Below are 26,944 nucleotides of genomic sequence, written 5' to 3'. Positions count from 1 at the left end.
TAGAAACAAAATTAAATAACATTCTATAGGGTTTGTTGGCCCAACAGCACAATCCATCCTGGTTATATAGTGCTGATTAAGTTTTACATATAACCCCCAAAGGTATTCAAAACAAAGGTAATGAAAGGAAAAATCCTTAAAATAAAAAATGAATATGAACCACAATTTTTCAAGAAGTCCATGACCTCTTTACAATCAACATTACAGAGAGATGCCTTCCCAGGGCTGACAAGATGCTTCCATTAGCCAAATTCTTTCAAAATGCAGGACACATTGGACTATTTTACATGGCAACTGATGGAGGTAATCTTTTTGCCTTGAGATGTGTCCTATGATTATGTTCCAATACAGAAGGTCTCAGACAGTAAGTGTGGCTAAAAAAAAAAAGAAGAGTTTTATAATGATTTTATCTGTTTTGCATTGTTTTTATCTTTGTTTTGTATGTTTTTGGAGATAATTAACTTACTCAGCACTATCCAACCAAATGAAAACTATATGAAAATATTTACTTAGTTTATGATAAAATATATTCCTAAACTACAGATTCTGAAACGATCATACTAAATTAAAGCTAAAACTGTTGAAATATTTTGAAAACACTGTCAAAGTTGACATATTAATGCAATGAACTTGCAACTGAACAGTTTTGCATTCAAATTTCACCTCAGTTTTCATTTATATCCCAAAATAATCAATGTTATACTAGAAAATATTAAGGAAAATTGGCACCATGTATAGAACTATAGATGCTAATGGGTACCCACCCGTTAAAAATAATCTGGATAATAAAATGAACAACCAGGTACCCATTTAAAAAAAGTATTCCAAGTACAGATCGAGACACAAAATAACAATTACAGTTCAATGTGCCATGTGTGCATTTATTCATCATCACAGGAACTAGTACATCTATTTACAATTTACTTGTCATACCTGTAATAATACATGGGAGGACACTTCTCTCCTTTCTCATGTGACCTATTTAAGAATCAACGCCGATATATAAAGCTAGATCGTCCTAACTTCATGCCTGTCCATGGTTCATGTGCCATTTTTCTTGCAATTTAAACGTGCTTGTTTTGAGATCTTTATGACATTAACAAGGCCAGTATCTTTCAACAGCAACAGTAAGTACTGATTAAGAAATATTCAATGAAATAAAATTTAAATACATACTACAATTCAGAGAAAGCACATTATAAATGTCTGGTTTAACTAATGCCATTTTTGCCTCAAGTTTGTGACCCTAGAGCAAGTATTAACTGTTCAAGTCAGGGCCACTGTTCACATGTTTGTTTCCTGGGCTCTCTTTTTTTTAATAGAGGGAAACCTGACAGATATTTTTGTTATGGCAAAGGCTACACAAAATCATGTTTACCATAACATGCACTTTTTATACCATTTTAGGATGAAATGAACGAAATGGACAACTATACAGAATGAAATTTTTCACTTAAATATTTAAATATAAGAGAAATCTTTGTTATTTAATAACACTGAAACAAAATCTAATAAAAACTGACGTGTGTAAATATGGTTACTTTTGCATAAATTTTACTTGAAACATTATCAAGAAAACAGACAGGATTCTTGAATGTGAAACCACTTGACATATACGGATCCTATTTTGATACTACATACCTAGAGAACCTGTCTAAACTGCAAATAAATGGCACCAGATATTTACAAAAAACGGGCTGTATCAATGTGGCTGTTGGATGTTGTATGACTGAAAACTGTTAGAGGAGAAGGATTTTGTTAAACTTAAAAACATGTTGCACCAGACCAACATTAAGGGTTGAACCATGGCAGGTCAAGGATACCACAACAGTCATTTGTGGACTTTATCACTTTTCACGAAAGTTACAGCTGCAGACATTTAGACTAGTTAAAATGAGTTCTGTGCATCAATAATTTATCCATTTCTTTCTATATTCTTGTGCTAACTACTAATCCACATGGATTTAGCTGATTTGTGACAAAAAATTTAACTGCTGATCCAGGTAAGTAGCAACAATAACTTTAAGTTAAATAAAATAAATGTGTGTTTTTCATATACAGAACCTCTGGATAGCAATGACCTGTTTATTACAAGTGTGCCAAACATCTTGTAGATCACATGACATACTTTTCATCGTATAACATTACCATATTGTCATAAATTTTTCACATCCTTTATTTAATAATTTTTCCAGACATATAATAATTATTGATAAAATATATAAATTGTAATTTGCAACTAATGCTCAGGTACAAACATTTGCAACAAATGCTCAGGTGCAAACATTTGCAACTAATGCTCAGGTGCAAACATTTGCAACTAATGCTCAGGTACAAACATTTGCAACTAATGCTCAGGTACAAACATCTGCAAATTTCTATTCATGTTACAAATGTTCTCTATATGAAAAACTGAAGTATAAACAAATTATTACTACTCATTAATGTCAGAACTAGTTTATATTAGTACAGTTAAGACAGATCTTGCTCATCAACATCAGATCATCAGCAGTCGCAGGACTTCAAGGGATTGCTTTAACATGTTCCATATTTATGTCTCCCTGTTTTCGCTGAAGATAACCACAGATGTGTGTGTGTGTGTCTGTGTGTGTGTGTGCACATGTGTGTGTGTAAAAGAAGTTCAGTGCACTTCACAAAGTTTTCATGCATGATTTTTAATTAAATTGGCCAGTGAATTTTGGATTCATAAGGCTTCGGAACTTTGAATACATTTCACAACTCAAAAACTTCTCTCACACTCTGCTGTGTCTGTTGACACCTGGAGTAAAATACAACTTTCTGGTGCCTCTCTGCCTGTTTGACCTTGGTCAGGTTTAATTTACTTCAGAGTCAAACAGCAATGGTCTTAAAAAAATCACCCAATCATTAAATTTCGTCTGATCCATAGCTAGCAAGAACTGGCATTTTGGGACACTTTAAATCATCAAATTATCCAGAGTGAATCATATGAGGTTCTTGCAATGACTTAACAATCAATTGCATCAGTGAGCATTAAGGAATGACATGGAAATTGCTTCAAATGTTCGCTGTCACTTTTCACCTATCAATATTTTCCCACATGGTAACACAATTTCCTGAGAGAATTTAGGCCAGAGAGAACTTTGGTTATATGAAGTTAACAATCCTCACAAACCTTTCAGAACATATTTCCTTCAAAATGTCCTTGTTTGGTTTCTGTTCACACCCTTGCCAACATTTGCAGAATGATTTAAATGATATACAACAGTCATGTAAACATTCTGAAGAGCAAAATGTCCTCTATGCCAACTATCTATAAACATGGTTTCCTGCAATTTAGTTTAAAATATTGGTATCTCTTTTAATATCTGTGGAATTTCTTTTTTTCTCTTTGTGGCATTGGGGAATATTAATAGAAACTGTAAAATTGTTGCATTGTTACATGCAATTTTGAAAGGATATTTTAGCTGCATCTAATATTCCTAGTTCAAGACTGTGTGCTGCTCTGTGTAAAGTAACTAGCCTTCATGGAATTTTCTCTTCAGTTTTCTTGGCAATTCCTTTCTTCCCCCCTGCATGACAGCTACCCTTCATAATTATCATTCAGTTTTTATATATACAGTGGAACCCCGCTACAACGCGATGATCAGGGTCCATAAAATCGGATCGCGTTAAAAGCGGGGTCGCGTTAATGCGGGGTTTTACAATATTTAACTTTTTTTCCGAGAACATATACGTGTATACATGTGCAATGATCAAAAGTCGGCTTATCATCAGATGAATATTAACTGGAATGCATTAATTAAGATATATTCAAAATAATCGATGGCTAATATATTTATAGGTTATTACTGTGCATTAAAAACATTTACTAATTTTTATTTGTTTGAACGATAATACAGATTGACCGATAATACCAGACTATCGCTATATCATGAAAAGTGTATCAACACCGTATGCTACCGTGCCGTCGTGGCATGCAGTTCATCCATAATGGATGTAATTTCATTGAAAATCGTACAGATTTAAAATATTCAATAATTCTGTAATAGTCTGAATTCGTCGTGTAAAATATAGGATGAACAAAATATTGAAACCATTTACTTGCCGTCTGATATCGTACGGTCATTGCATGCAGCTATTCCCGGGTCTACATACGGTGTCTGTATTGGATATTATTTACTTTCAACTGTTTGTTGTTTGATCACACCGCCAAGCACAGCACACATGTTGGCGGCTTTCGTCCTTTGATGTTTATTAAATTGTGCGACTCTGGTATCAACCACAGCTTTGTCTGCTGCTTGGCTGTGATTGCAGTTAAATAAGAAGCCCATGTCGGCTATTGTTTGAGCAATGACTGTATACAGATTTCATGGAAGACAATCACAAAGACGATTTACTGGCTTTACTCATGGATCCGTAATAAGTAACACTTCCGATAATGTTTACTTCGGCTTAACAATTCAAAAACCTAATGAAACCAGTTTTCTCTTCTAGAGTAGAATATGGAGCTTCACCACAACCTGTTCAAATTGATAAATTTCAGAAGCCAAGCGTTGTACACACTATTTCTCGTACGTTATATATATCGTATTATTTTAGAATTCATACACGATCACTTCTCCAAAATCACTTAAAGAACCTGGATAAATTGTTAAGTTCCGATCGTTTATTATTAAAAGTCATACGCGAATTCTTCCACCAAATTATAATAAACGTTTTACACACTATTTCTCGTACGTTAAACAAATATTTTCACAGTCCGATAAAAATACACGTAAATGAATTTAAATTTCAGGAACCATGCCACGATCATATTATTTTAAAAGTCACAACTAATCTCATGCCCAAAATGAAGTTAATTTCTTGTTTTGTTTTTTTTACTTTTCTCCAAATTTTTTTTTTTTCATGTGTGAATGAATATACGAAATTTCGTGAGCCATGCTACGACCGCGTTATATCCGAATTCGCGTTATGGCGGGGCGCGTTATAGCGGGGTTCCACTGTACTATAATTGCCTTTAAGACACCATCTGCATCAGCAAGCTGTGCGATAGGCTGGCTATCAGCTAGGTATCAATAAAATACAGTATAATGCACAGTAACCAATGTATCTGTAGAAACATCAGTTAGCCTAGACATAAATATTAAGTTGGTGGAGGAGGGATAAAACTAATTTCAATGATGTAATACTTACCTGTTCTTAGTGCATTGCTAACCCTTCCACAACGGAAATTAATGTCAGGGCAATCAGTGACAAAGTTTCCTTCTTCAGTAGACTGACGGGGGCAGCCAGAAAAAGATCTGCATTTGAGGCAATGGCCACCAGTGCCCATGTCTTTAACTCTAAGGTCTCCAGTGTTTTGACTGAGAAGCTGGCACAGGTTTCTAAGGAAATACCACTTGTGATGATCCAGCATCCAAACTGAATGTTTAAGGGGCCAGGAAGGAATGTGAACTTTGAACAAATACCAAAGGTCTCAAAGTAGAAGGGATAAAAGACTTCACCCTATGATGCATAGCAAACTTCTGGCCTTTATAAAACCTTCAAGAAAGCTTGTTAACTGTGGCTGAATGGGAGAGCAAAAGAAAATAGGTTTGGAAGGCAGCCTTGAAGAGTTTCTCTAAATTGTGTGAATTTTTGTGTCCTCTGAGCCTGAAGTCTTGGGACACAGATGTGGGGGCAGGATTATGGTAAACTTCATTAACTGCCTTGTCAAAAAGTCGAATCTCTTCCTAATACAATGCTGGGAAGAGAGAGCGGACCAGAAGGGAGTAGGTGCCACTCCAGCCTGTTCCGAGTCAAACTTGTGAGTGTCCATGAAGACTGACAGTATGTTGACATCCTGCTGACACTCTTGTGAGGTGGGATTCGGTAGATGATCTGGAGGTATGAGGAACCTTGTCCCATAACTGTTCATGTGGAGCAACAGGACTGTCTCTGATGGCCAATCCCACAAGATGGTGAGAGCACATCTCAATCCTCCTGGGTCATCTGGAAGAAGTGGGCCTGCCCCCTCCTTTATGTTCAATATTCAATATGTGAGAGTATGAAGTTGCTCTGTGGGCCAAAATACTGACCACTTGCCTACTCCCAGTTCCTAGCAGGATTCATTGCTAATTTGATGAAAGGGGGATCTCAACTTGATCCCTGTCACCATAATGAGAGGGTTCCTATAATCTGTGACTAACGTGGAATGGTGCCTGGTGACCAGTCAATGACAAGTCAAGCAACTATAAACTGAATTAAGATTCTTCCCAGATTGTTAAGACCTGGATTGAAGCTCTGAGTCTCTTATAAGTCTCCAAAGAAATAGATCTAGTCCTACTCTGAGCCCAGAGGGGTCTAAATGTCTCTGAAGAGACTGAACCAGTCCTTCAGACTCCTAAGTCTCAGTGATGGAAAAATGTGACATATGTGAAGAAAAGGACGGTTCCTTTTTTTTTTCCTTAGTACATGTCTCTGTGTTCAGTGACGTCCCATAACTCAACCCGACTGGAGACAACAAAATGGACACCCATCAGTCTTTAAAAAGCTGGTAAATGACAGGCAGGTGGGGTGTGAATCCAGGGGTGGGTGGGTGGGGTGTTGTGTCCACATTACCAACAATCTGTCTTTTAGACATTTCTGTAAAAAAAAGAATCTCCAAAAAGCACAAATCCTGTATAACAAAAATAATGTACATCTGTAAGAATTTGCATGGAATCTAGACTGAATGCAAATTAAAACAGCAATACTTCACCTGCCCAGTGAGTCTCTGTTCAAGATGAATCTAAACATAAAAACTTTTACATTTTAATCTAAAAAATGTCGGCAAAACTTAACCATGAGTACAGTATTGGAAATTAAAAAAGCAAAAATCCAGCAAGGAAAAAATATTGGATTTAAAAATGAATAGTATCATTTAAGGATATAAAACAAATGATGTGTACATGCCTTAACATGCAATTAATTATGCAAGCTGGTGTGTGATTGACTTCCATGAGTATAACTGTAAAAAAAATTAGAATATAATTTTGAAGATTTATATCTCAACAAAATTAAGATATAGGAGGCCACAAACCAGACAAGTAGAATAAGGAAATTAATACCTATCTAAAAAAGGGAAAACACAAAAAGTCAAATGAACTTAATTGGAATAATGCACAACAAAATAGTTACCCTAACACCTGGGGTATGTGGTGGTGGTGGTTGTAAGGTTAAAAAAGAAACAAAAATTACAAAAATTGTCAAGAACTCTCAAATGAGCTTAATTCCATCTATGAAAGTACTTGGACTGAGGTTACATACACTCAATAATTATGATACATGTAATAAAAATGCCTAATTTGCACTAATAGTTGTTAAGCAAAACCAATCTTCCATACTGTGTCAACCATTACGATGGCACATCTGGAAATAAGCTGAGGACTTACTAGTGGGCATGCGCCCGGTCATGGGTAGGCTTCTGGAATTGTCCAGAAAGTCACCCAGTGGGAAGATGTGCCTGGTCATGGGTAGGCTTCTGGAACTGTCCAGAAAGTCACCCAGTGGGAAGATGTGCCGGGTCATGGGTAGGCTTCTGAAATTGTCCAGAAAGTCACCCAGTTGGAAAATGAGTTCTCATCAAATGGATGAGGGACATTTCTGTTCTGGAAAGTTTAGTGATGCAACAGCAACAAATTGTGTATAGCCAATATTAAACCAGCATTATGTTATCTTTTTCTTGGACTTTCTCAATTTCAAATGATGTAATGTGTGACACAAATTATTTGCAACTATCTGCATTTCTATACATTGTAGACAAGTCAACACCTTTTTATTCTTCACCTATTTTTCTTGAATATCACAAATCCTGGGACCTTGGAATAGATTTCAATATTCTGAGCAACATATTTTGGAAATGGGCAAACATTTGAGATTCAGACTTTTCATCCAATTTGTTTTCATTTCTGTGAAAGCTGTCCAGCTGTTCCAGGGCTTAATCTGGTATATGTGCCAGAGATCTCACTAGGATTTTAAAACAAGGAGTACAGGACTCCCAGTTTGGTAAAAATAGGAGTCCCACCATCAAAAGCTGCAGTCCCTTCTTTCCTACAGAATCAGCACATCGTGAGTGTATCTATTTTTAGATGGAGAGGTTTCTGTAATGTAATCACTCACTTTAATATTGCTTCATTACAACAGTCCACTGACAGGATTACAAATTTATGGTTTATTTATTTGTCTACGTCCTTGTAGTAATTTTAGGCAATGGTTAAATAGTATCTGATTTGCTGTTTTTTCCCCTGTATTTTCGCAAATACGTGTCAAGTCGGAAAACAGCTTAGACTTTAAAGCGCATCTTGCGAATTCCACAACATAGCATTGTCCTCTACGTTTCTGACCTACATAATTTGCAGTTTAAAGTTAAATCTTTAATAAAATAATACCTTGGCTTAGCTTTCAATGATTTGTATATTTTTCTGAAAATATCTGCCCGATGATGTTCGAAAACAGAGAATCTAATAAACTGGTACATCCCAGACTTAGCGAAGTTCGCCATTATTTCCCATCAGGCCTACTGGTTCACTTACAAAACATATGCTTGTGAATGGGTGGGAGTTTGTTTGTCAATGCAATTGATATCAAAACATGGCCTAGCTACTGATGCTTTGATGAATACATTTCGCTACAACACTAGAACTAACCGAGCTAAGGCGAGGGGCATTTTAAAAAAAATATGGTCAGTCAATATACCTCTTAAATAGCTCTTGTTCGTCCATCAGAGTGATACTGAATTTTGTCAATCCAAGTAAGGATTTATTCCAAACACTAAGCTAGGCATCACACACTTTCGTACACTTAGCTACTGTCCTATCCAAACTATCAATTCTAGCAGCTTTAGCACTCTTCTAAATCTTGTTACAATCTTCGTAAGTTTGCCGTTTAACCCTAAAATACTTATCCAAATTTATGAATGGCATTTTGTGTAAGTCTCAACCTGTCTTGATTCTCATGCACTACTTATTCCGATACATTCGGAAATGAACACAATAACGAAAGCTAAAGTTGTTTATTTGGTGTACTTTTATAGATGACCACATGTACATCTCTGGGTCTTTCTGACTCTGAATTCAATCACTGCAAATATCAGTACATTTTCTCACCCGGCCACCAGTCAAAGCCTTTGAACTGGCCACCCAGCTATTGCATCATGTTCTTTTTGATGTACTCTTATAATGGCAACATGTATGTACATCAAGGGGTCTTTCAGTCACTGAATTCTGTCATTGTAAATATCAGCACAACTAACTGATCAACACATTTTCCCACAAAGCAGGTGGCTGAAGCAGGACTGGCAAGTCTTTGAATTTTGCCGCACACCTATTACATGCGTATGGAAGGCGCCTGACTCAGTGATTTTCTGCATCCCAGATCAAAAATTGGCATCCAAATACATGTAATTAAGCGTTTCCGAGATCTCTGTGTGCTAACTTGTCTTCACATGTTTGGTGCTTCATTGATTTACTGTGCCAGTGCAGACTATCTTTCAGATATATACCCCATAAAGTGTGGACTATCTTTCAGATACATACCCCATAAAGTGTAGACTATCTTTCAGATACATACCCCATAAAGTGTGGACTATCTTTCTGATATATACCCCATAAAGTGTGGACTATCTTTCTGATATAAACCCCATAAAGTGTGGACTATCTGTCAGATATATACCCCATAAAGTGCAGACTATCTTTCAGATATATACCCCATAAAGTGTAGACTATCTTTCAGATACATACCCCATAAAGTGTAGACTATCTTTCAGATATATACCCCATAAAGTGTGGACTATCTTTCTGATATATACCCCATAAAGTGTGGACTATCTTTCAGATATATACCCCATAAAGTGCAGACTATCTTTCAGATATATACCCCATAAAGTGTGGACTATCTTTCAGATATATACCCCACAAAGTGTGGACTATCTTTCAGATATGTACCTTCCTGCAACACATCCAACAAAGACAGCAGATGTTTTATCTGTAAAGTTTGAGTATTCTTCAGAAACAGCATCCCAGCAAAATGATATGCCAGTGTCACTGTCATAGTCAAGCCATGAGTACTACTTATTCCACAAGCCATGAGTACTACTTATTCCACAAGCCATGAGTACTACTTATTCCACAAGCCATGAGTACTACTTATTCGACAAGCCATGGGTACTACTTATTCCACAAGCCATGGGTACTACTTATTCCACAAGCCATGGGTACTACTTATTCCACAAGCCATGAGTACTACTTATTCCACAAGCCATGGGTACTACTTATTCCACAAGCCATGGGTACTACTTATTCCACAAGCCATGGGTACTACTTATTCCACAAGCCATGAGTACTACTTATTCCACAAGCCATGGGTACTACTTATTCCACAAGCCATGAGTACTACTTATTCCACAAGCCATGAGTACTACTTATTCCACAAGGAGTTAAAACTTTTTCATTTTCAGACATGCATCTGTATATGTTTCCTTTCCTTTTTCATCTCCCCTGATACATTTCCTGTCTTACCACCGTCACCTTTCTTTCTTCTTTCTCTGATTCCTTTTATTCCTGTCTGCTACACAGCTTACACTCTTACTATAAAGTAAAACTAGTTTCCTCTGCAACATTTTCAAGACTCAGAACACACTCAGGACTATCTGCCAATTTAAGGAAATGTTTTGTTGAAAAGCCACAATGTGTTCTGATTAGTTCTAGGCTAACAATGCGTAGGCAAAATAAGCCAAAATAATTGATAATTAATTCATACTAGATGCTGAACTTAGGTACTTACTAAAGGTATGAAATGTAATTAGATACATTATCAAGGTGCAGAACTGCATCTGTTCATCCCAAGGATGAATAAATAGCAAAGTTTACTTGGCACAGCAAACTTTTACCCAGTCAGTACAAAGGAACAAGTGTTTTCCTCAACCCTATGTCATTTGATGGTGTATAACTAATACAGGTTATGGCTAATTATTGATAATATTGTAATATCTTCTCAGATTCTTAACTTTTGGTGCATTTTCTCTTATTTGTACTGCTGAAAGTTTAAAAAGAAGGAAGCTGCAGAAAATGAGTGACATGTAATATAAATGTCTGTAACAATTACTTGACAATTTTGACATGTAATATAAATGTCTGTAACAATTACTTGACAATTTTGACCAGTTCACTCATATTGCAGTTGTCAGGTATGAGGAATTTGCTCTTGTCTAGTGGTGGCAGTATTGTCTCCCTTTCATATCTCTCGATAATCACCTGAAAAGGGAAATCCATCAAATGCATCAGTGAGAAGTTACATATATGTTGTAAATAAACACATACAGTAGTAATGATTTTATATGTTTATCTTCAGTCCAACATCCTACCTTACAAAACAAATCCAGAACATAATTCGACCAACGCAGCCCAGCATTTTAACAGAATTGTTTGTCTGGGCACAACTCCTGGGGTTTTCCCCATGAAAAAAATAAACTGTTCATGAGACCATAATAGGAACTGTCAAAATTAATATTCCCATGTACAAGTACCTTGGAACTGAAATCAGTCAGATTACTGTCCTAATAAAATCTAGCTTTGAATATTCTGTTGATGCAAATAAATTCAACTAAAATCTAATACAAATAATGCTTAAAATACACACAAAGCAGACTGACCCAGGGCTCGAATTTAACACAAATTTCTTTTTAGCCAGAAGGACTAGTATATTGAGAAATTTACTAGTCCTGCCAAATCTTTACTAGTCCTGTTCACAAAACAATGTCACACAGCTTTCATGTACGTTTACGATTCAATTTTAAAGTTCTAACAACCCACAACAAAACTGGATGTTTTCTGTGTGTTTGTTTTTGCGAATTGCGTACACCAGTTACATCACATAACGTTCCTTTCCTCATCATAATTCAGCCATTCACCTGTCTTTTGTCCATTTTTTTATGAAACTTTCCATTACACTTTTCCCTATCATAAGAATTATTCCTCATCATTCTCATTCAACTTCTGGTATTTTTCCAGTGGCTGAACACCTATCAAATGCCACATTTTGCCTGTCTTATAAGGAGGGAATTGTACCTTGTTTTGAAATATGAGATGTTAGAGTATAGCTGACATGAATTATTTAAAGCAAGAAAAGGAATGGCACAGTGTCCTTTATATAAAAAAGTCAGAGCAAGAAACACATTTCAAAATGCATGTCTTTGCCCCCTCCCACAATTAAATGGCCTCTCCCTAACAAAGACTTAACTTCAGCAGATGTTCTGCATGATCAAAGCAGTGGCTATTGTAAACACTGTTATAAAATATTAGCATCAAAAGACAGTGTTAGTTTCAGCTTGGAAAAGGTGTGTTCCCATCAAACGAACCCATCTGACACTCAGCGCGTTGTATTTAACAGCTCCAATTATGGTATCATAAGTCGTAAGTTTGGTAATTAATCGAACCTCAATGTATTGTTGAAATTAATAATAAGGCGGAAAATTTTCAAATCTTTGATGCCCACAGTCAGAGATTTTAATTCCCAACAAATGTACGGCATTCTGCTTGGATATCTCCACGTGTCTTCAATTATTTGTTCATTCTTGTAAGGGAAAAATATAAAAACTATTCTTATAATCATAGAAAAAGTAGTTGTATGGAAAGGATGTGTCAATAACGTAATCGTAATAAATTGATCTAATTCTTATAATTATTTCGATGGAAATGTAAAATATGAAGTGTCCTGTTTGTGACTGTTGGAGCATTTGGGTAGCGAGCAAAAAAAAGAACCTTAAACAAAAAAAATTTGCAAACTAATTTCCTTGAATAGTTTTTGCCGTGTTCTTTTGTGTGGTATACTGCTTTGTAGTTTGTTACTGTAGTCGAGTGAATAAAGTGTGATACGTCATTTTTTAAATTTAATTTGTTATCAGATTAATTAGGATCAATTACCAAATTTCTGTTGTTAATGATGGGACCATAATTTGCGCTATTAAGTAAAATGCACAAAATTGGATGGATTCTTGTTATAGAAACGCATCTTTCCGAGGCATGCTAATATTTTATGACTGTGTTTACAATGGCCACTGCTTTGATTCTACAGAACATCTGCTAAGTCAAGTCTTTATTAGGGAATGGCGTAAACAAACGCTGACTATTGATAAGCAAAACTTATTAGCCCATTGGACTATTAACATTATGAAAGTTACTAATCCAACAGGAAATCTGCTAGCCTCAGGCTAGCGGACTACCGCTAATTTCAAGCCCTGTGACCATTTTCAACTCGTGCCAGTGTAGTATCCACCAAAATACACCACACTACTCATAGAAGTCTCCAGGATTTACAGCTGAGTCAGAATTAAGCTACACTATGCTATTTGATAATAGACTTACCACCTGCAGTAAGTCCTTTAGGGATACATAGGTAATCCATATAACAACCAGGTAGAATATATCCATGTGTAGAGCTGAGTGACAGTTATTCCTGGTTTGAAGAACCACTTAAGACAGGTTATTTAAGAGCACTGAACTAGACTCAAACAGCAACTTCCACCATCATGTGTGAAAAATGGTCAATACAGTTTGTGCATGTACCGGTATATTGTATAAACTCATAGAAAAAAATGAAGGACTTTTAAAGATTACAAATGATATTTATTGTGTCTTAAATCACCGTCAGAAATATCCACTGTTCTGCCATAGTGTTACATGGGGTAGTACAATTGAAAGTTATAAATAGGGGTGTCATGATCACACAAAAGTTTTTCTCCGATCAGCACAAAGTTCATTTCAAGTTACCATTATATGTCAAGCATTTCAATTCAAGTTGTGCAAAGCAGCTTCCAAACGTGGTGGAGAAAGGATATGGTCATGTTTACAATGTAAATATGTAGTAAATTTCTATATTAAAGAAATTCAAAGCCAAAGTTATTACAGCACAGTATAATAATTTATCAAGAGTGGAAATGGGCCTTCATAAAACTTGAGCTATTTCTGGACATTTGTAGTTATCTGAATTTGTTAATTATTGGGACTTTAATGTTACTCCTTCTTTAATCTTACCAGTGAAATGTTTGTAATCACAACTGTTATTTAACATAAGTTGCTGTTTGATTGGTTTGGTGCTTTACTGCACAGCAACACAAGTAGGTTATATAGTGCCGAGGCAATTGGAGTAAAATGCCTTGCCCAGTAGATGACCCAGGCTGATCCAATGGCTGGATTCAAGCCACTAAGCCATTGCAACTCCCACAAGTTGTCACGACTGTTGGTTTTATGACAGTCACGAAACTGAGAGAGCATGACAAGAGAACATGTAAATTTTGTTATAATAAAAAATAAAATAAAAAATATAACATGCTAAGATTCAAATCCATTCTTTATTTTCCTCCTTCAGAGTTTCTGTTAGCTTTTTACTTAGAATGGGCACAGCCATATTAAAAGACCATAGGAACAACACTGCAATGTCATGAATTGTGACTTTTCTGGGGGGGTCTAGGAAAGCTAAGATGAAGAATGTATACAGATATTTACTTGGTTACAGATCATACATGGTAAAAATCACATACAATTTCCTAAGTTCTGGCTGGATTTCAAGAAAATCTAGTGTAAAGAAATCCAAGTTCTACCCCATCATCAGAAGCCATGTGTGATTGAGTCTGTTACTATTCCCTTCAAATGATGAAAAATACTCCATATGGGTTTTCTGTTTAAAATTTGTGATAAAAATTTATAGGATCATTCACAAAGACTATGCATAAAAAGTCCATAAAATGAAGGTATTTGCTTTTTGTTTTGAGTCATTTCATCTCCAGCCTTCAAGTAAATTCTCAATGAGATTGTACAGAAGTGGACAAGTCCATTCTTCAGCTGCCCATGAAAGTCAGAAGACTTGTATGTCAAACATGAAGGAAAAATGTAAATGTTTGTTGAATTTCATAAAAGTCTTGAGTCTGGCCAAAGACAACATTTTTAGATTTTTCCAGTCCTGAGAATTCATGACCTGATGTTATCTGAAACAATCAGAAAACCTTATGATTTGCCTACTGGTTCAAAGTTTATTCTGACATTCTGTGAATGTAGCTAACGATATATTTCACCTGTGCTTTGAAAAATTTATATAACTAAAGCTGTTTTAAGTTTCAGCAATAATTTAATCTTGCAAGGCATATGATCCATGGACAGTGTTTATTATAGACATTCTTCTCTCACACATATAATATTAAAGGTAAAAAAATGGACTTGCCTTTGACAGGAGTTTTTAAATATTGCTATATTATTACACAAACCAAATGATAAGAGACTTCCATTGGCTACGATAAGTTATACTCACAGGAATCTTGTCTGGATGTTTTGTCTTCACAGTTACCACATCTTCTGTCCTTTGTGCTGAAAAAGAGTACAATGGTAAAAGTAACAAGTATACACTTTCAATCCCTGCATGACTTTAAGATCTGCAATACATATACTCAATGACTGGAATTGAAAAAAAATATTTTGGCAAAAACCTTTCTGTCACAAATACACAGACATGTAATTCCCAACTACACACATACAACTTTTATGAAAAAGCTACTTTTCATTGTCCACAATTACTTATGTTGACTTGAATGATCTTCATTAAGGATTAGAAAGGTTATGTTTAAATTTTCCTTGTCAAATAATAGTATTGTTACAAGAAGGTTATCTCATTAGTTTCCAAGTTAACACCAAGGGCTATGTTCCCCAAGTTAGGGACAGACCCTGGAGCCAATGTTAGTTTCATGTATCATTTGTATTTTCATGCCCATCAAGTGTATATGGTTATAGTTGAGGATCTTAATAATTCCAATGTTATGATTCAGGGGTTAAGTTCCTGAGTGTATGGAGACTTTTTTGTTTTGCTGGATTTAATGGCATGTTTTAACACACAATGGCTATATACAGTCAAGGACAAATGGGAGCTTTGTTGTAGTTGTTCTAGGGTTTAACGCCATTTTTCAGCACAAGATAAGCTATACATGGCGGCCAGTATAACTGGTGGAGGAAGAACCCTGGAAAACCCAGGGAAGAACCACCGACCCATGAGAAGCTACTGGCAGGCTTTCCCACGTACCCACGGTAGCCGAGCCTTGGACTTGAACCCATGCAGACAGAGGTGAGATGGCAGTGATCTGGAACGGTGAGTGGTTTAGACCACTCGGCCACTCGGGCCCCCCAAATGGAAGCAAAGCACCTATTCTAAGAGCACAGTGAGTCAGCCAACTTGGGCTGGATATAGACAGACCTGTGGACTTCACCTTAAGGTTTTCATCTTAAATGTGCTGATATTTGGGTCAATGATTACACTTGCCAAGTCTCAGTCATGTGATATATACAACTCAGGTGTTATCTGAAATGTATATAAAATCAATTATAACCATAACCATACCCCCTGTGGCATGCTCAAAATTCTAAAAGTGTTGGCAACTGTACAGCTTCAACAGTACAGTATGATTTCAAGGTCATTACTGATGAATGTAAATACATATCTACATACAATACTGACAGACTGTATCATATCTTCTTTGAAAACATGTAGATAAAAAAGGAGTTCTTACATACTGTATACAACAGGTACAGCTGGGACACTTCTGAATAAATAAACCACTAAGACAGCGTTTTGAAAGAGATGGTGCATTAAAAAAGGCCACCATCTTCAAGAAATTACCCCAAATAAAAGACATGATACAACTAAACATTAAGTTTACATTACACTTTCAGTCAACGTTCATTTAAACTCTGGTTTAAAAGTAAAATTAAAGTCAATTTTTTATATAAAAAACAAGTTAAATCTTATGTTAAGTTTATTGGTTTAAAAGTAAAATTATAGTCGATTTATTTTAATAAAAAGCAATCAATTTAGTTAAATCTTATATTAAGTTTACAAAACATTTCAAAATGTCAACAATGTCTCCAGGATGTTCCTCACTCAGCTGCTTGGCTTGGTACTACAGTAGGTCTTACTTTCTATCCTATGCCACCAAATCAATGAGAAGCTTAAAAAATACCCAGATTTGATCTTCTTCAAAAATATAAAAAACGCCTTTTTCCTGAAACATTCCTGAGAGGCCTAGTGGGAATACTTTTCTTATTGAAAAAAATAAGCAGTGTAACAGATAAACATTTCAAACCATTTGTCAAAATTATTAAAGATACCATGGATTTCATAAATAAAATTCAAGCAATCAGTAATTTATCTGTTGATTTTCTTTTGTTTATAATGGATTTCATGTCCTTATACAATAACATACCAAACCAGGAAGGCTTAATGTAACCTCTGGTTACAAATGAAATCATATTATATTAACCCTATTAAGACTGGTATTACTCTGCAGTAACTTCTTTCAATGATTCCCATTAACTAAAAAATTGGTGGCACTGCTATGGGAACCAAAGTGGCCCCATCTTATGTTAATGTCTTTATGGGTGAACAAGAATGGAAAATGTGGTCTAAGGCTGACACTGCCCGGGGTGCCTCTGTCAACTAAAATCCAGCTCCTGGCCTTCGTGAGTGGCTTAGATTTGAAGCCCGGCAGACCATGTTTTCTACTAACAGGAGAAGGGGTGAAGGCGGCCCACTGGCGCCTTAAAACCAGTTGCTTCGGGTAGATGGGACTCGTAAACCTTGGATGGTAGCTCATCTAGGAAAAGGAAAACTCCGATTCCAAACCTCTGCTGCCTTGTGGCTATACCCACTCATGGGAAAGGCTAAGGGAGTAAACCCCAACAGAAAATCCGGAGATGAAGTCCCTAAGGCGGTCTGACATTAACTTCAATGTCATTCCGGCAACTCCTGCGACACCGTTGGTGCCAAGCTGTATCGGCATTCGTTGTTCCCTTGGGCACACCAGCTGCGTGGAGAGAGGGGATCTACTGCATGGACAACAGCATATTCTCCATACCACCCTGCCCAGGCTTCATTGCTCCAATGGAGAGGACAGTCCAGCGTCGTCGTACGGTGTCGGCACAACACGAGAAGTAGCAGTTTACCGGTTCTAAGTCAAAGCTCGATTGGCATAGAGCTTGGCGTCAGGGGTTACTTCTGACAGTTGAAGAGGTCTCACTGGACAGCTACCGCCCACCTCAAGCTGGGCAGCCCCCAGTCAGTAAGGTGCTGCCTGCCATGGCCTGACTGCTTCACTGGGTGCGTGGAGCTTAGAGAACCATCTCGACAAGTGGGCCACAAAACTCTGCACCAGGAAAGACTAAAAGAAGAAATAAGAAGACTCCAACTCTTCATTTTGCAACCTGGAACATCAGGACCATGTGTCCTGGATTGACCGCTGACCTACAGCAGATTGACGATGCACGGAAGACTGCCGTCATTGACAGAGAACTCTCCTGACTGAACACTGACATTGCCTGCCTCCAGGAGACCCGACTGGCTGACAGCGGCACCATCAGGGAAGCCAATTACAAGTTCTTTTGGCAGGGGAAGCCCTCGGATGAACCTAGGCAACATGATGTAGGCTTTGCCGTAAAGAACAAGCTAATAGCCTTCATTGAACCTCCATCATCAAGTACTGAGAGAATCCTTGCCTCCGGCTGTCAACATCCTTAGGCCTGGTCAACATCTTCAGCATGTATGCCCCAACCCTCTGCTCCACCTATCAGGAGAAAGACAAGTTTTATGAGGCTCTGGATCAGGCAATATCCAGTATCCCCAACAATGAAAGCCTTTACTTACTAGGAGACTTCAATGCTAGAGTGGGAGCTGACCATGAGGCCTGGTCCACCTGTCTCGGCTTTTACGGAAGGGGCAAGATCAACGAGAATGGTCAGCGACTGCTGGAGATGTGCTGCTCCCACAGCCTATGTGTGACCAACACTTTCTTCAAATGCAAGGAGATCCACCAGGTGTCGTGGAGACACCCACGTTCACGCCACTGGCACCAGCTAGACCTCATCATCACCAGGCGTGCAGAACTGGCCAGTGTCCTCCTCACCCGCAGCTACCACAGTGCCGATTGTGACATGGACCATTCCCTTGTGGCCAGCAAGGTGCGAATATTACCCAAGAAGCTGCACCACGCCAAGAAGAAGGGTCACTCACGCATCAACACCTGCTGTGCAAGCAACCCAGAGAAAACACAGCAGTTCATCAGCAAACTGAAGGAAGCCCTCACCAAAGTGACACCTGATGACACCATTGACTCCAAGTGGTCCCTTATCCGTGACTCTGTGTACAATTCAGCCATCACAGCTTATGGGAAGAGGGAGCGAAAGAATGTTGACTGGTATGAGGCAAACTGGGAGGAGATGGAGCCCGTGACTGAGGCAAAGAGGGAAGCCCTCCTGGCATACAAAGCTGCACCTAGCCCCAGAACACTACACGCCCTCAGGATTGCAAGGAACAACGCCCAGAAGACTGCCCGCCGCTGTGCCAACACCTACTGGCTGAACCTTTGCAACAGCATACAGACAGCTGCTGACACCAGGGATACAAGAGGAATGTATGAGGGTATCAAAAAGGCGACAGGCCAACACAGCTACAAGACCGCCCCCCTCAAGTCCAAGATAGGCGAAGTCATCACAGACCAGGGGAAACAACTGCAGTGATGGGTTGAGCACTATCTCGAGCTATATGCAACCCAAAACAATGTCACTGGAACTGCCCTGGACGCCATTCCAGACCTGCCTGTCATGGAGGAGCTAGACACACAGCCCACCCTGGAAGAGCTCGGAAAAGCCATTGATTGCCTTGCCTGTGGGAAGGCTCCTGGAAGCGACGGCATTCCGCCTGAAGTCCTCAAGAGCGGAAAACCAGCACTGCTCCAGCCCCTACACACACTCCTCTGCCTTTGCTGGGAACAGGGATACATCCCGCAGGACATGCGTGACGCCAACATCGTCACTTTGTACAAAAACAAAGGAGACCGTAGTGACTGCAACAACTATCGGGGCATCTCCCTTCTCAGCATCGTTGGTAAGGCTTTCACCCATGTTGCCTTGGCGCGCTTGCAAATCCTAGCTTCCCGCGTCTACCCAGAGTCCCAGTGTGGATTGCGAACTGGCAGGTCAACTGTAGACATGATCTTCTCACTACGTCAGCTGCAGAAGTGTCGCGAGCAGCAGATGCCCCTCTACATTGCCTTCATAGACCTGACGAAGGCGTTTGACCTGGTTAGTCAGAGTGAACTCTTCAGACTCCTGCAGAAGATCGGCTGCCCCCCACGTCTGCTTGCTGTCATCATGTCGTTCCATGAGAACATGCACAGCACAGTGTGCTTCAATGGCGCAACATCTGAAGCATTCCCAGTCATCAGCAGAGTCAAACAAGGCTGTGTCCTTGCGCCGACGCTCCTTGCCATCTTCTTCTCCATGCTTCTCCAGTACGCATTCAAGGACTGCAGCGAGGGAGTGTACATTCATACCAGGGCCGACGGCAAGCTGTTCAACATCGCCCGTCTCCATGCTAAGACTAAAGTCACAGAGGTACTCATCCGTGAATTGCTCTTCGCCGACGATGCAGCCTTGACATCACACACGGAAGATGGACTGCAGCAGCTGGTATGCCGCCTCTCCCATGCTTGTAAGGAATTTGGACTGACCATCAGTTTGAAGAAAACGAACGTCATGGCGCAGGATGCAGACTCCCCTCCCTCTGTCACCATCGATGGGTACAACTTGGAAGTTGTCGAGAACTTCACATACCTTGGGTCTAACATCTCCAACTCACTCTCCATTGATTCTGAGGTGAACGGCAGGATTGCCAAGGCAGCAGAAGTGATGGCCAGACTTAACCAGAGAGTCTGGAACAACCCCAACCTCACAGAGAAGACCAAACTGTGTGTCTACCAAGCCTGCATACTCAGCTCACTTCTCTACAGCAGCGAAACATGGACCACCTATGCAAGACACGAGAGGAAACTCAACAGCTTCCACCTGAGATGTCTGCGGCGCATTCTGCACATCCAGTAGCAGGACAAAGTACCCAACACAGAGTATCTAGAACGTGCCAACATGAACAACATGTTCTCCATTCTCAGCGAGAGGCACCTTCGCTGGCTTGGCCATGTCAAAAGAATGGACCCAGGTCGCATTCCCAAGGACCTGTTATATGGGGAGTTAGCAAAAGGTGCACGACCAACTGGACGACCACATCTGGACCGGATTAGAGCTGGAATTAACCAAATTCTAACTATACTGTAACAGCAGTCACAAAACTAATAAGTTTACAATGGAATACTCCAAAGAAAGAATAACATTCCTTAATGCTATGATATTTTGTGAAAATAATAAAATATTATTTGACCTGTATTGTAAACCTGCAGAAAAATATTGCCACCTAATACTGCAAGAAATCCAGTAAATACAGTCAATTATTATGAATTAAACATATCTGTACTAATCTCATTCATTTATATGACAGTGTGTTTGTGTGATTTGGATTTTTAATGTAGCTTTAACAATTTTTCAGTGTGGCAGCTTACAGCAATGACTAGCACTGGGACATCATGCCACAGACATCTAGTACGATGTCCCACCAAGTCACATACTGATTCCAGGCTGACCAGTCCTAAAACTAACCTCTTAATGCTAAGTTTCTGGCGAGGCAGCTGTTAGTACCATTTTTATAAGTCTTTGGTATGACTCAGCCATGGTTCGAACCTGCAACCTCCTGCATCTGAGATGGACGCTCTAATCACTAGGCCACTGGAGCAGTCCCATTTTTATGAGAAAAGATACTAACCAACTCAAAATTTAAGTTTCAAATAAAGTGGGACATAAAAGCACTGAACCTTCAGTGTAAATACTTAAATACTAAACAAATGAAGAAAAAAAAATTCAGTCTCATTCAATGTTCTACAGTTATTTGATGTTCCAGCCACAATAAGAACTATGCATCTGTTTGGTCCTCCAAAGCTGTTATTTACTGGTCACTTCAGTAACATTTTCACAATTCATTAAAGAAAGCTGACCATATTTTTTAAATAAAACAAATAACCTTTCATCAAAGTAAGTCAGCATCAAACTTAATTAAAACCAATGGAATTTCACTGATTGTTGCATTTTCCAAAGTGAATGAAACATGTTTATTGTGCAATGAAAGTTTCATTTTTACTGGGAAAAAAATAGAGACATACGGCCATCAAGTTTGTTGAAGATGGTTTAGCTTGCAAAGATGCTTTTTCAACTTTTTAATTTGTTCAAGATTTCATTTCCATATCAAGAGCCTCATTCCCTGGGTAGCCTTGCCAAGATGACATTGACTCTCACTGACCAAAATCTAGCCCAAGTTTAGTACATGTACATGTAAACAACTACAGCCATGTGCTATTTATAACAAATGTAGTGAACTGTTAAGTGGCAATTGGATATAGATCAAAATGAGGACCACCATTTTTTTTATATATACATGTTATTTGTGTTTTCTAATGGGATGTGAGTTATATATAAAGTTTACAACATGTGATCCATATTCAAATTAATGGATTTATTATTTACAAGTACAACACTTAACGGATTATGGATTTTGCTACACAAATGCCAAGTTTGTCTTCACTTCATCAAAAGCACTTGCATTTTCGTCTGTGTTTATTACACCCCCTTGCCCACCATATTTTAGGTAAATGCATAATTTTCTTTAGCTAACTGACTTGGTTGGTATAACATAGTTCGGTCTATAACACGATCGGGTTCTATGGACCCCAACTACTGTGTTCTAGCAGGGTCACACTGTATTAGCTATCTTTACATATGACAAAGATAAATATTTTCTCCAGCATTCAATCATATTTATATAGCCAGTTGTCAACCTGACTTGGCCAGATACATTCCAAAATTGGTTTTATTAAATCCAATCTAATAATATGAGTATACAACCAGGTTTTACATGTAAATTATTTACAAAGTATTAGGTTGCAAGACTGTTCATTTCACCTTCTGAATGATAATGGATAAATTTAAAATATTTAAAAGCATATTTACAAAAAAAAAATGGTGCCCTGAGTGGCCAAGTGGTCTAAAGTGCTCACCATTACAGATCACTGCCATCTCACCTCTGTCTGCATGTGTTCGAGTCTCAGGTTCAGCCAATGCAGGTATGTGAGAAAGCTTGCCAGTAGCTTCTTGTGGGTCAGTCGGTCTTTCTGAGTTTTTCCTCCACTATTAATACTGGCTGCCATGTATAGCCTATCTTGTGCTGAAAATTAGCATTAAGCCCTACAACAACAGCAACCAACAACTATACTTCCAAGTTAAGAGATCAATGTACATGTACTACATGAACTGTTATTAACTTATATGCCATCTCTGCAGGAAACAATATATAAGTGAAACTAAAAGGGAATTCCAAGTGAGAATAAAAGAACACATGTGGGATATCTGAAATAAGGAGACCACTGTGTCTAAAAGCTTCAACCCAACTGACCACAACATAAACTGTGATAACAGAAATCATCCAATCGTATCCAAAGCTCTCTTCCAGCAATATTAATTGGAAAGACAGAAAACTTTAGTGGATACACAAATTACAACAGCTCTATTTAAATGGGATCCATGCAGTTTTGGCAAAGCATCATAAGAAATCTATTGCTGAAAACCCAATGTTGATATAGCCATCGATTTGGAGAGGATTAGAAATAACAATATTTTCTCAATATCACTTTCCATTTAGGAGAAGCAATAAAAAGATTTTCAAGATCGCTGTTGTGGTGGTCACACTGGACCTGACAGATCAGCACCATTTCTATTTAAGACCAAATGGACACAATATGAAATCTTCTGGCAAAAACTCTATAGCAATGTCTACTGTAATGCCACACAATGGTGACAGTACTAAACATCATCAGCAACTGCTGAATTTCTGTGTGAATAAGTCCTAAATGAAGTGGATCGTGTATTAAAGAAATACAATACAATGATTATAAATGTTCACCATCAAGTATTGTCTCAATTAGGTAAGTGAATAATTCAAGAGACTATCAAAGAAAGAGTAACCAACATGAAGCTACATGTCCAAATTCATATTTATCATGTTTGGGGCGATTTCTCCAACCACCATAGGGCGACTACTCCTGACACCTGGGATGGGTTCTCCTAGTCCTACAATGTAAGACATAGCACATATTGTTTTTGTTTTAGTGCTATTAGTGCCATCACCCACCAGAACAAAAATATCGGGTGATGTGTCTTATGTTGTAGGACTAGAGTTCTCCAAGGAGCGAGTTCTCCGAAGGCGAGTTTTCAATTCGTGTCACCACCCTTGAGATGAGATTTCTACTATTCTGTTTATTCTTAAAATACTACTAAATTGGCCACTGTTTCCCTCTGTGTCTACTCCCCTCACCCTCACCCCGCAAAACCCCCCAAAAGAAACTGGATTTATCTGACCAATCCTTGGAGTTTCCCCCATCCCAAATGCAACGATATTATAGTCTGTGCTACAATAAGATTTTTTTAATAAAAAATAAGTGGTGACAAGATTTCATTATTAAGTATAAGAAAAAAAACTGTTAATTACCAAATGCTCTTCTCTCTCTGAAGGGCTTCAAACTATCCATATTCTACGACGATTCCTGTATTGCAGCTCGACAACAAAAAATTGTTTTGGATGATGTAAATAACGAAATTTGCTACAACGCATTTGGTGGATACCTCTTAAAATGTTTAAATTTTATGGTAATAGGTCTAAGTATGTTCCTTTAATAAATGTTATAAAAAATTTTCAATTAATATTTAATAAAATGTTGGTAGAAATTGAGAGGATTCTGTAGAAAATAACAAAAGATGCTATTTTGACGTATGACAAGTTCCATTAGGATAAAAGCTTCGTCACCGATCGGAACCTCTCTCGGCTATTGCCAGATGATCGTTAAATAACCTCGAAAGTAGGTGTATTAATACACATCAAATTGTTGGGGCTTTTGGTGGGTGGAGGTGAGGTGGTGATTCGTCTCTTTCGGAGTGCACCTCACATATTACAACAGCAAAGGCAGAGCTGATTCCGATTGCGAGTTTGTTTCCTTTACCTTGTTGGTATCACGGTACCAATTGTTTTTCCATAGACCTCAATAGCTAATGTTTTGTGAAATAAATATATTTTCTATCCTTCCTCAGCATATAGTTCTGAATGGCGACCAATTGCATCCGAGGTTTTTTTTACGATTTGACGGAAATGGCCGAACGAAGTTCCGATCGCTCCATAACGTGAGGGAAAATACCAAGAACTCCAAAACAACGAAGTTCCTTTGGATTGGATCAATGACGCATAAGTTTACAAATTTGTTTCACCTACATCATTACAACCAAGTTTACAAATGGCAGCAAAGACTGGTAATTGGCAAGTCGAACTCGATAATCTAACAAAAAATTTAGAAAATACAGAAGGTTGGAGGAAATTCAAAAGTTGCACCAATGATGAAGAGAGAATTAAATTGATTTTAATCCAGAAATATATAATGTATGTACTTTATATCTATCCTGTATTAAGGTTGTAATATCAATACACTTAATACCTTTATCGGTCTTGCCTAGAGCGATAGTATAAGGCGCTCCCTAGTCCTACAGTGTAACACGTATCACATGTTATTTATGTTTTGACACCCAAAACATAAATATCAAGGCCGAGGTCTTACATTGTAGGACAAGTCCCGTGATATTTTTGTACTACGTTCCGCCCCCTGTTTTTGAGACAGTGTCATAAACTCGCAGTGAAGAGAACATGCATGTAAGTGACGTCATGACCACAACATTTGTTTACACTAACTAATATATGAGGAAAAACGCGTCGAAAATCATATTATCAGTTGTGAATTGAATCATAGTAATGATAGCAACATGACTCACAGCTGATACCTGCAATGCCGTTGGGCATTTCTGCGCAGCTAAGGTTTCCGTCTCCAATATTGAAGCAAAATGCATACCGAGTTCGACCGATTGACGAAAATAAAATAATAAAATATTTGCCATTTGATGAGAGGCAGTTGTCACCAGAATATTCTGTTCTAAATAATATTAATTTTGGACACACGGGATACCATCCCTGTGTTTTCATGACTCACGATATGTCGGCCAATTCTGCGCACAGCTTTGAAAAGATGTAATGTTTATCCATCGGGATATAGAAATGAAATACATTACTTTGGACTGTTTCTGTTAGTAGTTCAGTCGAGTAATTAAGTCAGGTTTATACCTAGCTTTACAAAATTCAACGTAACAATGCCAATAAATGGCAGGCGATTTTAAGCCAACTAAACCAGTCTTGTGATAAAATTAGTAAAGTTCAACATTGTATAATAAATAAGTTATTATGTGGAAGAGAAACAACAATAAATAGGTTGTAATTTGTTTACGTCTTGTTTATGGGGAAAAGTTACTAAAGAATTTAGAAACAAACTATACGCCGGAAAAATTTCTTTAGAATACTGTTCTAGCAGCAAGTTGATACATTGAGTAGCAGATGATTTTGTATGTGTGGGACAACTTCTTGCAATATTGGAAACTTGGATTAAGATGCAGAATTTTTTTAAGGTATACATTTCCATCTTTTATGTAACGCATTTATTTGGATGATTCTAACAGATACATAGTAAATATGATTTTCTGGGTTACAGGTTCAAGAAGGTCATGGATTGGGTCTTCATGTTGACATTTAGAAATCACATTTTGGTATGCATTTCGAGTCCAAATGTGGGATATTTTTGTACACTGTATGATTATCACTTTTCTTAATTAAAGTATGATCGTTCTTTCGTGATACAAATGGATTTTTTACCCAAAATAACACGTGATCCAATGTTTACAGAAATGATGTATCATTGTGCAGAATTACCTGATGCGCAGAATTGGCCAACAAAGTGGTACATCAGTAAAACTGTTTAGAATAGCATGGGGTGTTATCAGTTTTCATGTAGAGCTGCCTTTACGCTCAGAGGTGATTTTTTGTTATTATTGTTTGTGCAAATTTACAGAAAATACATACTTTTTATGATCTATTTCTTAATCAGCATCCT

The 26,944-nt window shown here is 37.9% G+C and overlaps 2 protein-coding genes across 5 annotated transcripts in view; one reads left to right on the top strand and one right to left on the bottom strand.

The window, feature by feature from the left end:
• LOC149785689 (microtubule-associated protein 1 light chain 3 beta-like) overlaps positions 1–24,769 on the bottom strand; it is a 34,257-nt gene extending 9,488 nt beyond the window's left edge. Inside the window, exons 1-4 of one of the 2 annotated variants that reach the window (XM_089979533.1) lie at positions 24,454–24,769; positions 15,301–15,356; positions 11,146–11,252; positions 6–374 (exon numbers count right to left, since the gene is read on the bottom strand). In XM_089979533.1, coding sequence (XP_089835659.1) covers positions 284–374; positions 11,146–11,252; positions 15,301–15,356; positions 24,454–24,493 — 294 coding nt within the window. In that variant the 5' untranslated portion in view covers positions 24,494–24,769 and the 3' untranslated portion in view covers positions 6–283. Of the gene's footprint in view, positions 1–5; positions 375–11,145; positions 11,253–15,300; positions 15,357–24,453 lie in introns of those variants that run through there. The other variant, XM_089979532.1, reaches the window with a different exon arrangement.
• Positions 24,770–25,174: 405 nt separating this feature from the next.
• The window catches only part of LOC149785688 (protein-lysine N-methyltransferase SMYD4-like), a 42,373-nt gene continuing 40,603 nt past the window's right edge, over positions 25,175–26,944 (top strand). The window contains exon 1 of one of the 3 annotated variants that reach the window (XM_089979530.1): positions 25,175–25,265. In XM_089979530.1, coding sequence (XP_089835656.1) covers positions 25,194–25,265 — 72 coding nt within the window. In that variant the 5' untranslated portion in view covers positions 25,175–25,193. Of the gene's footprint in view, positions 25,393–26,944 lie in introns of all 3 variants that reach the window. The other 2 variants (XM_089979528.1, XM_089979527.1) reach the window with 2 other exon arrangements.

This window comes from Sinohyriopsis cumingii, chromosome 13, assembly GCF_028554795.1.
Source record: "Sinohyriopsis cumingii isolate HCF-2022 chromosome 13, ASM2855479v2, whole genome shotgun sequence".
NCBI classification, from domain to species: Eukaryota; Metazoa; Mollusca; class Bivalvia; order Unionida; family Unionidae; genus Sinohyriopsis; species Sinohyriopsis cumingii.
Note: the sequence above shows the minus strand (reverse complement) of the source record. Positions and strands in the feature narration are given on the sequence as shown.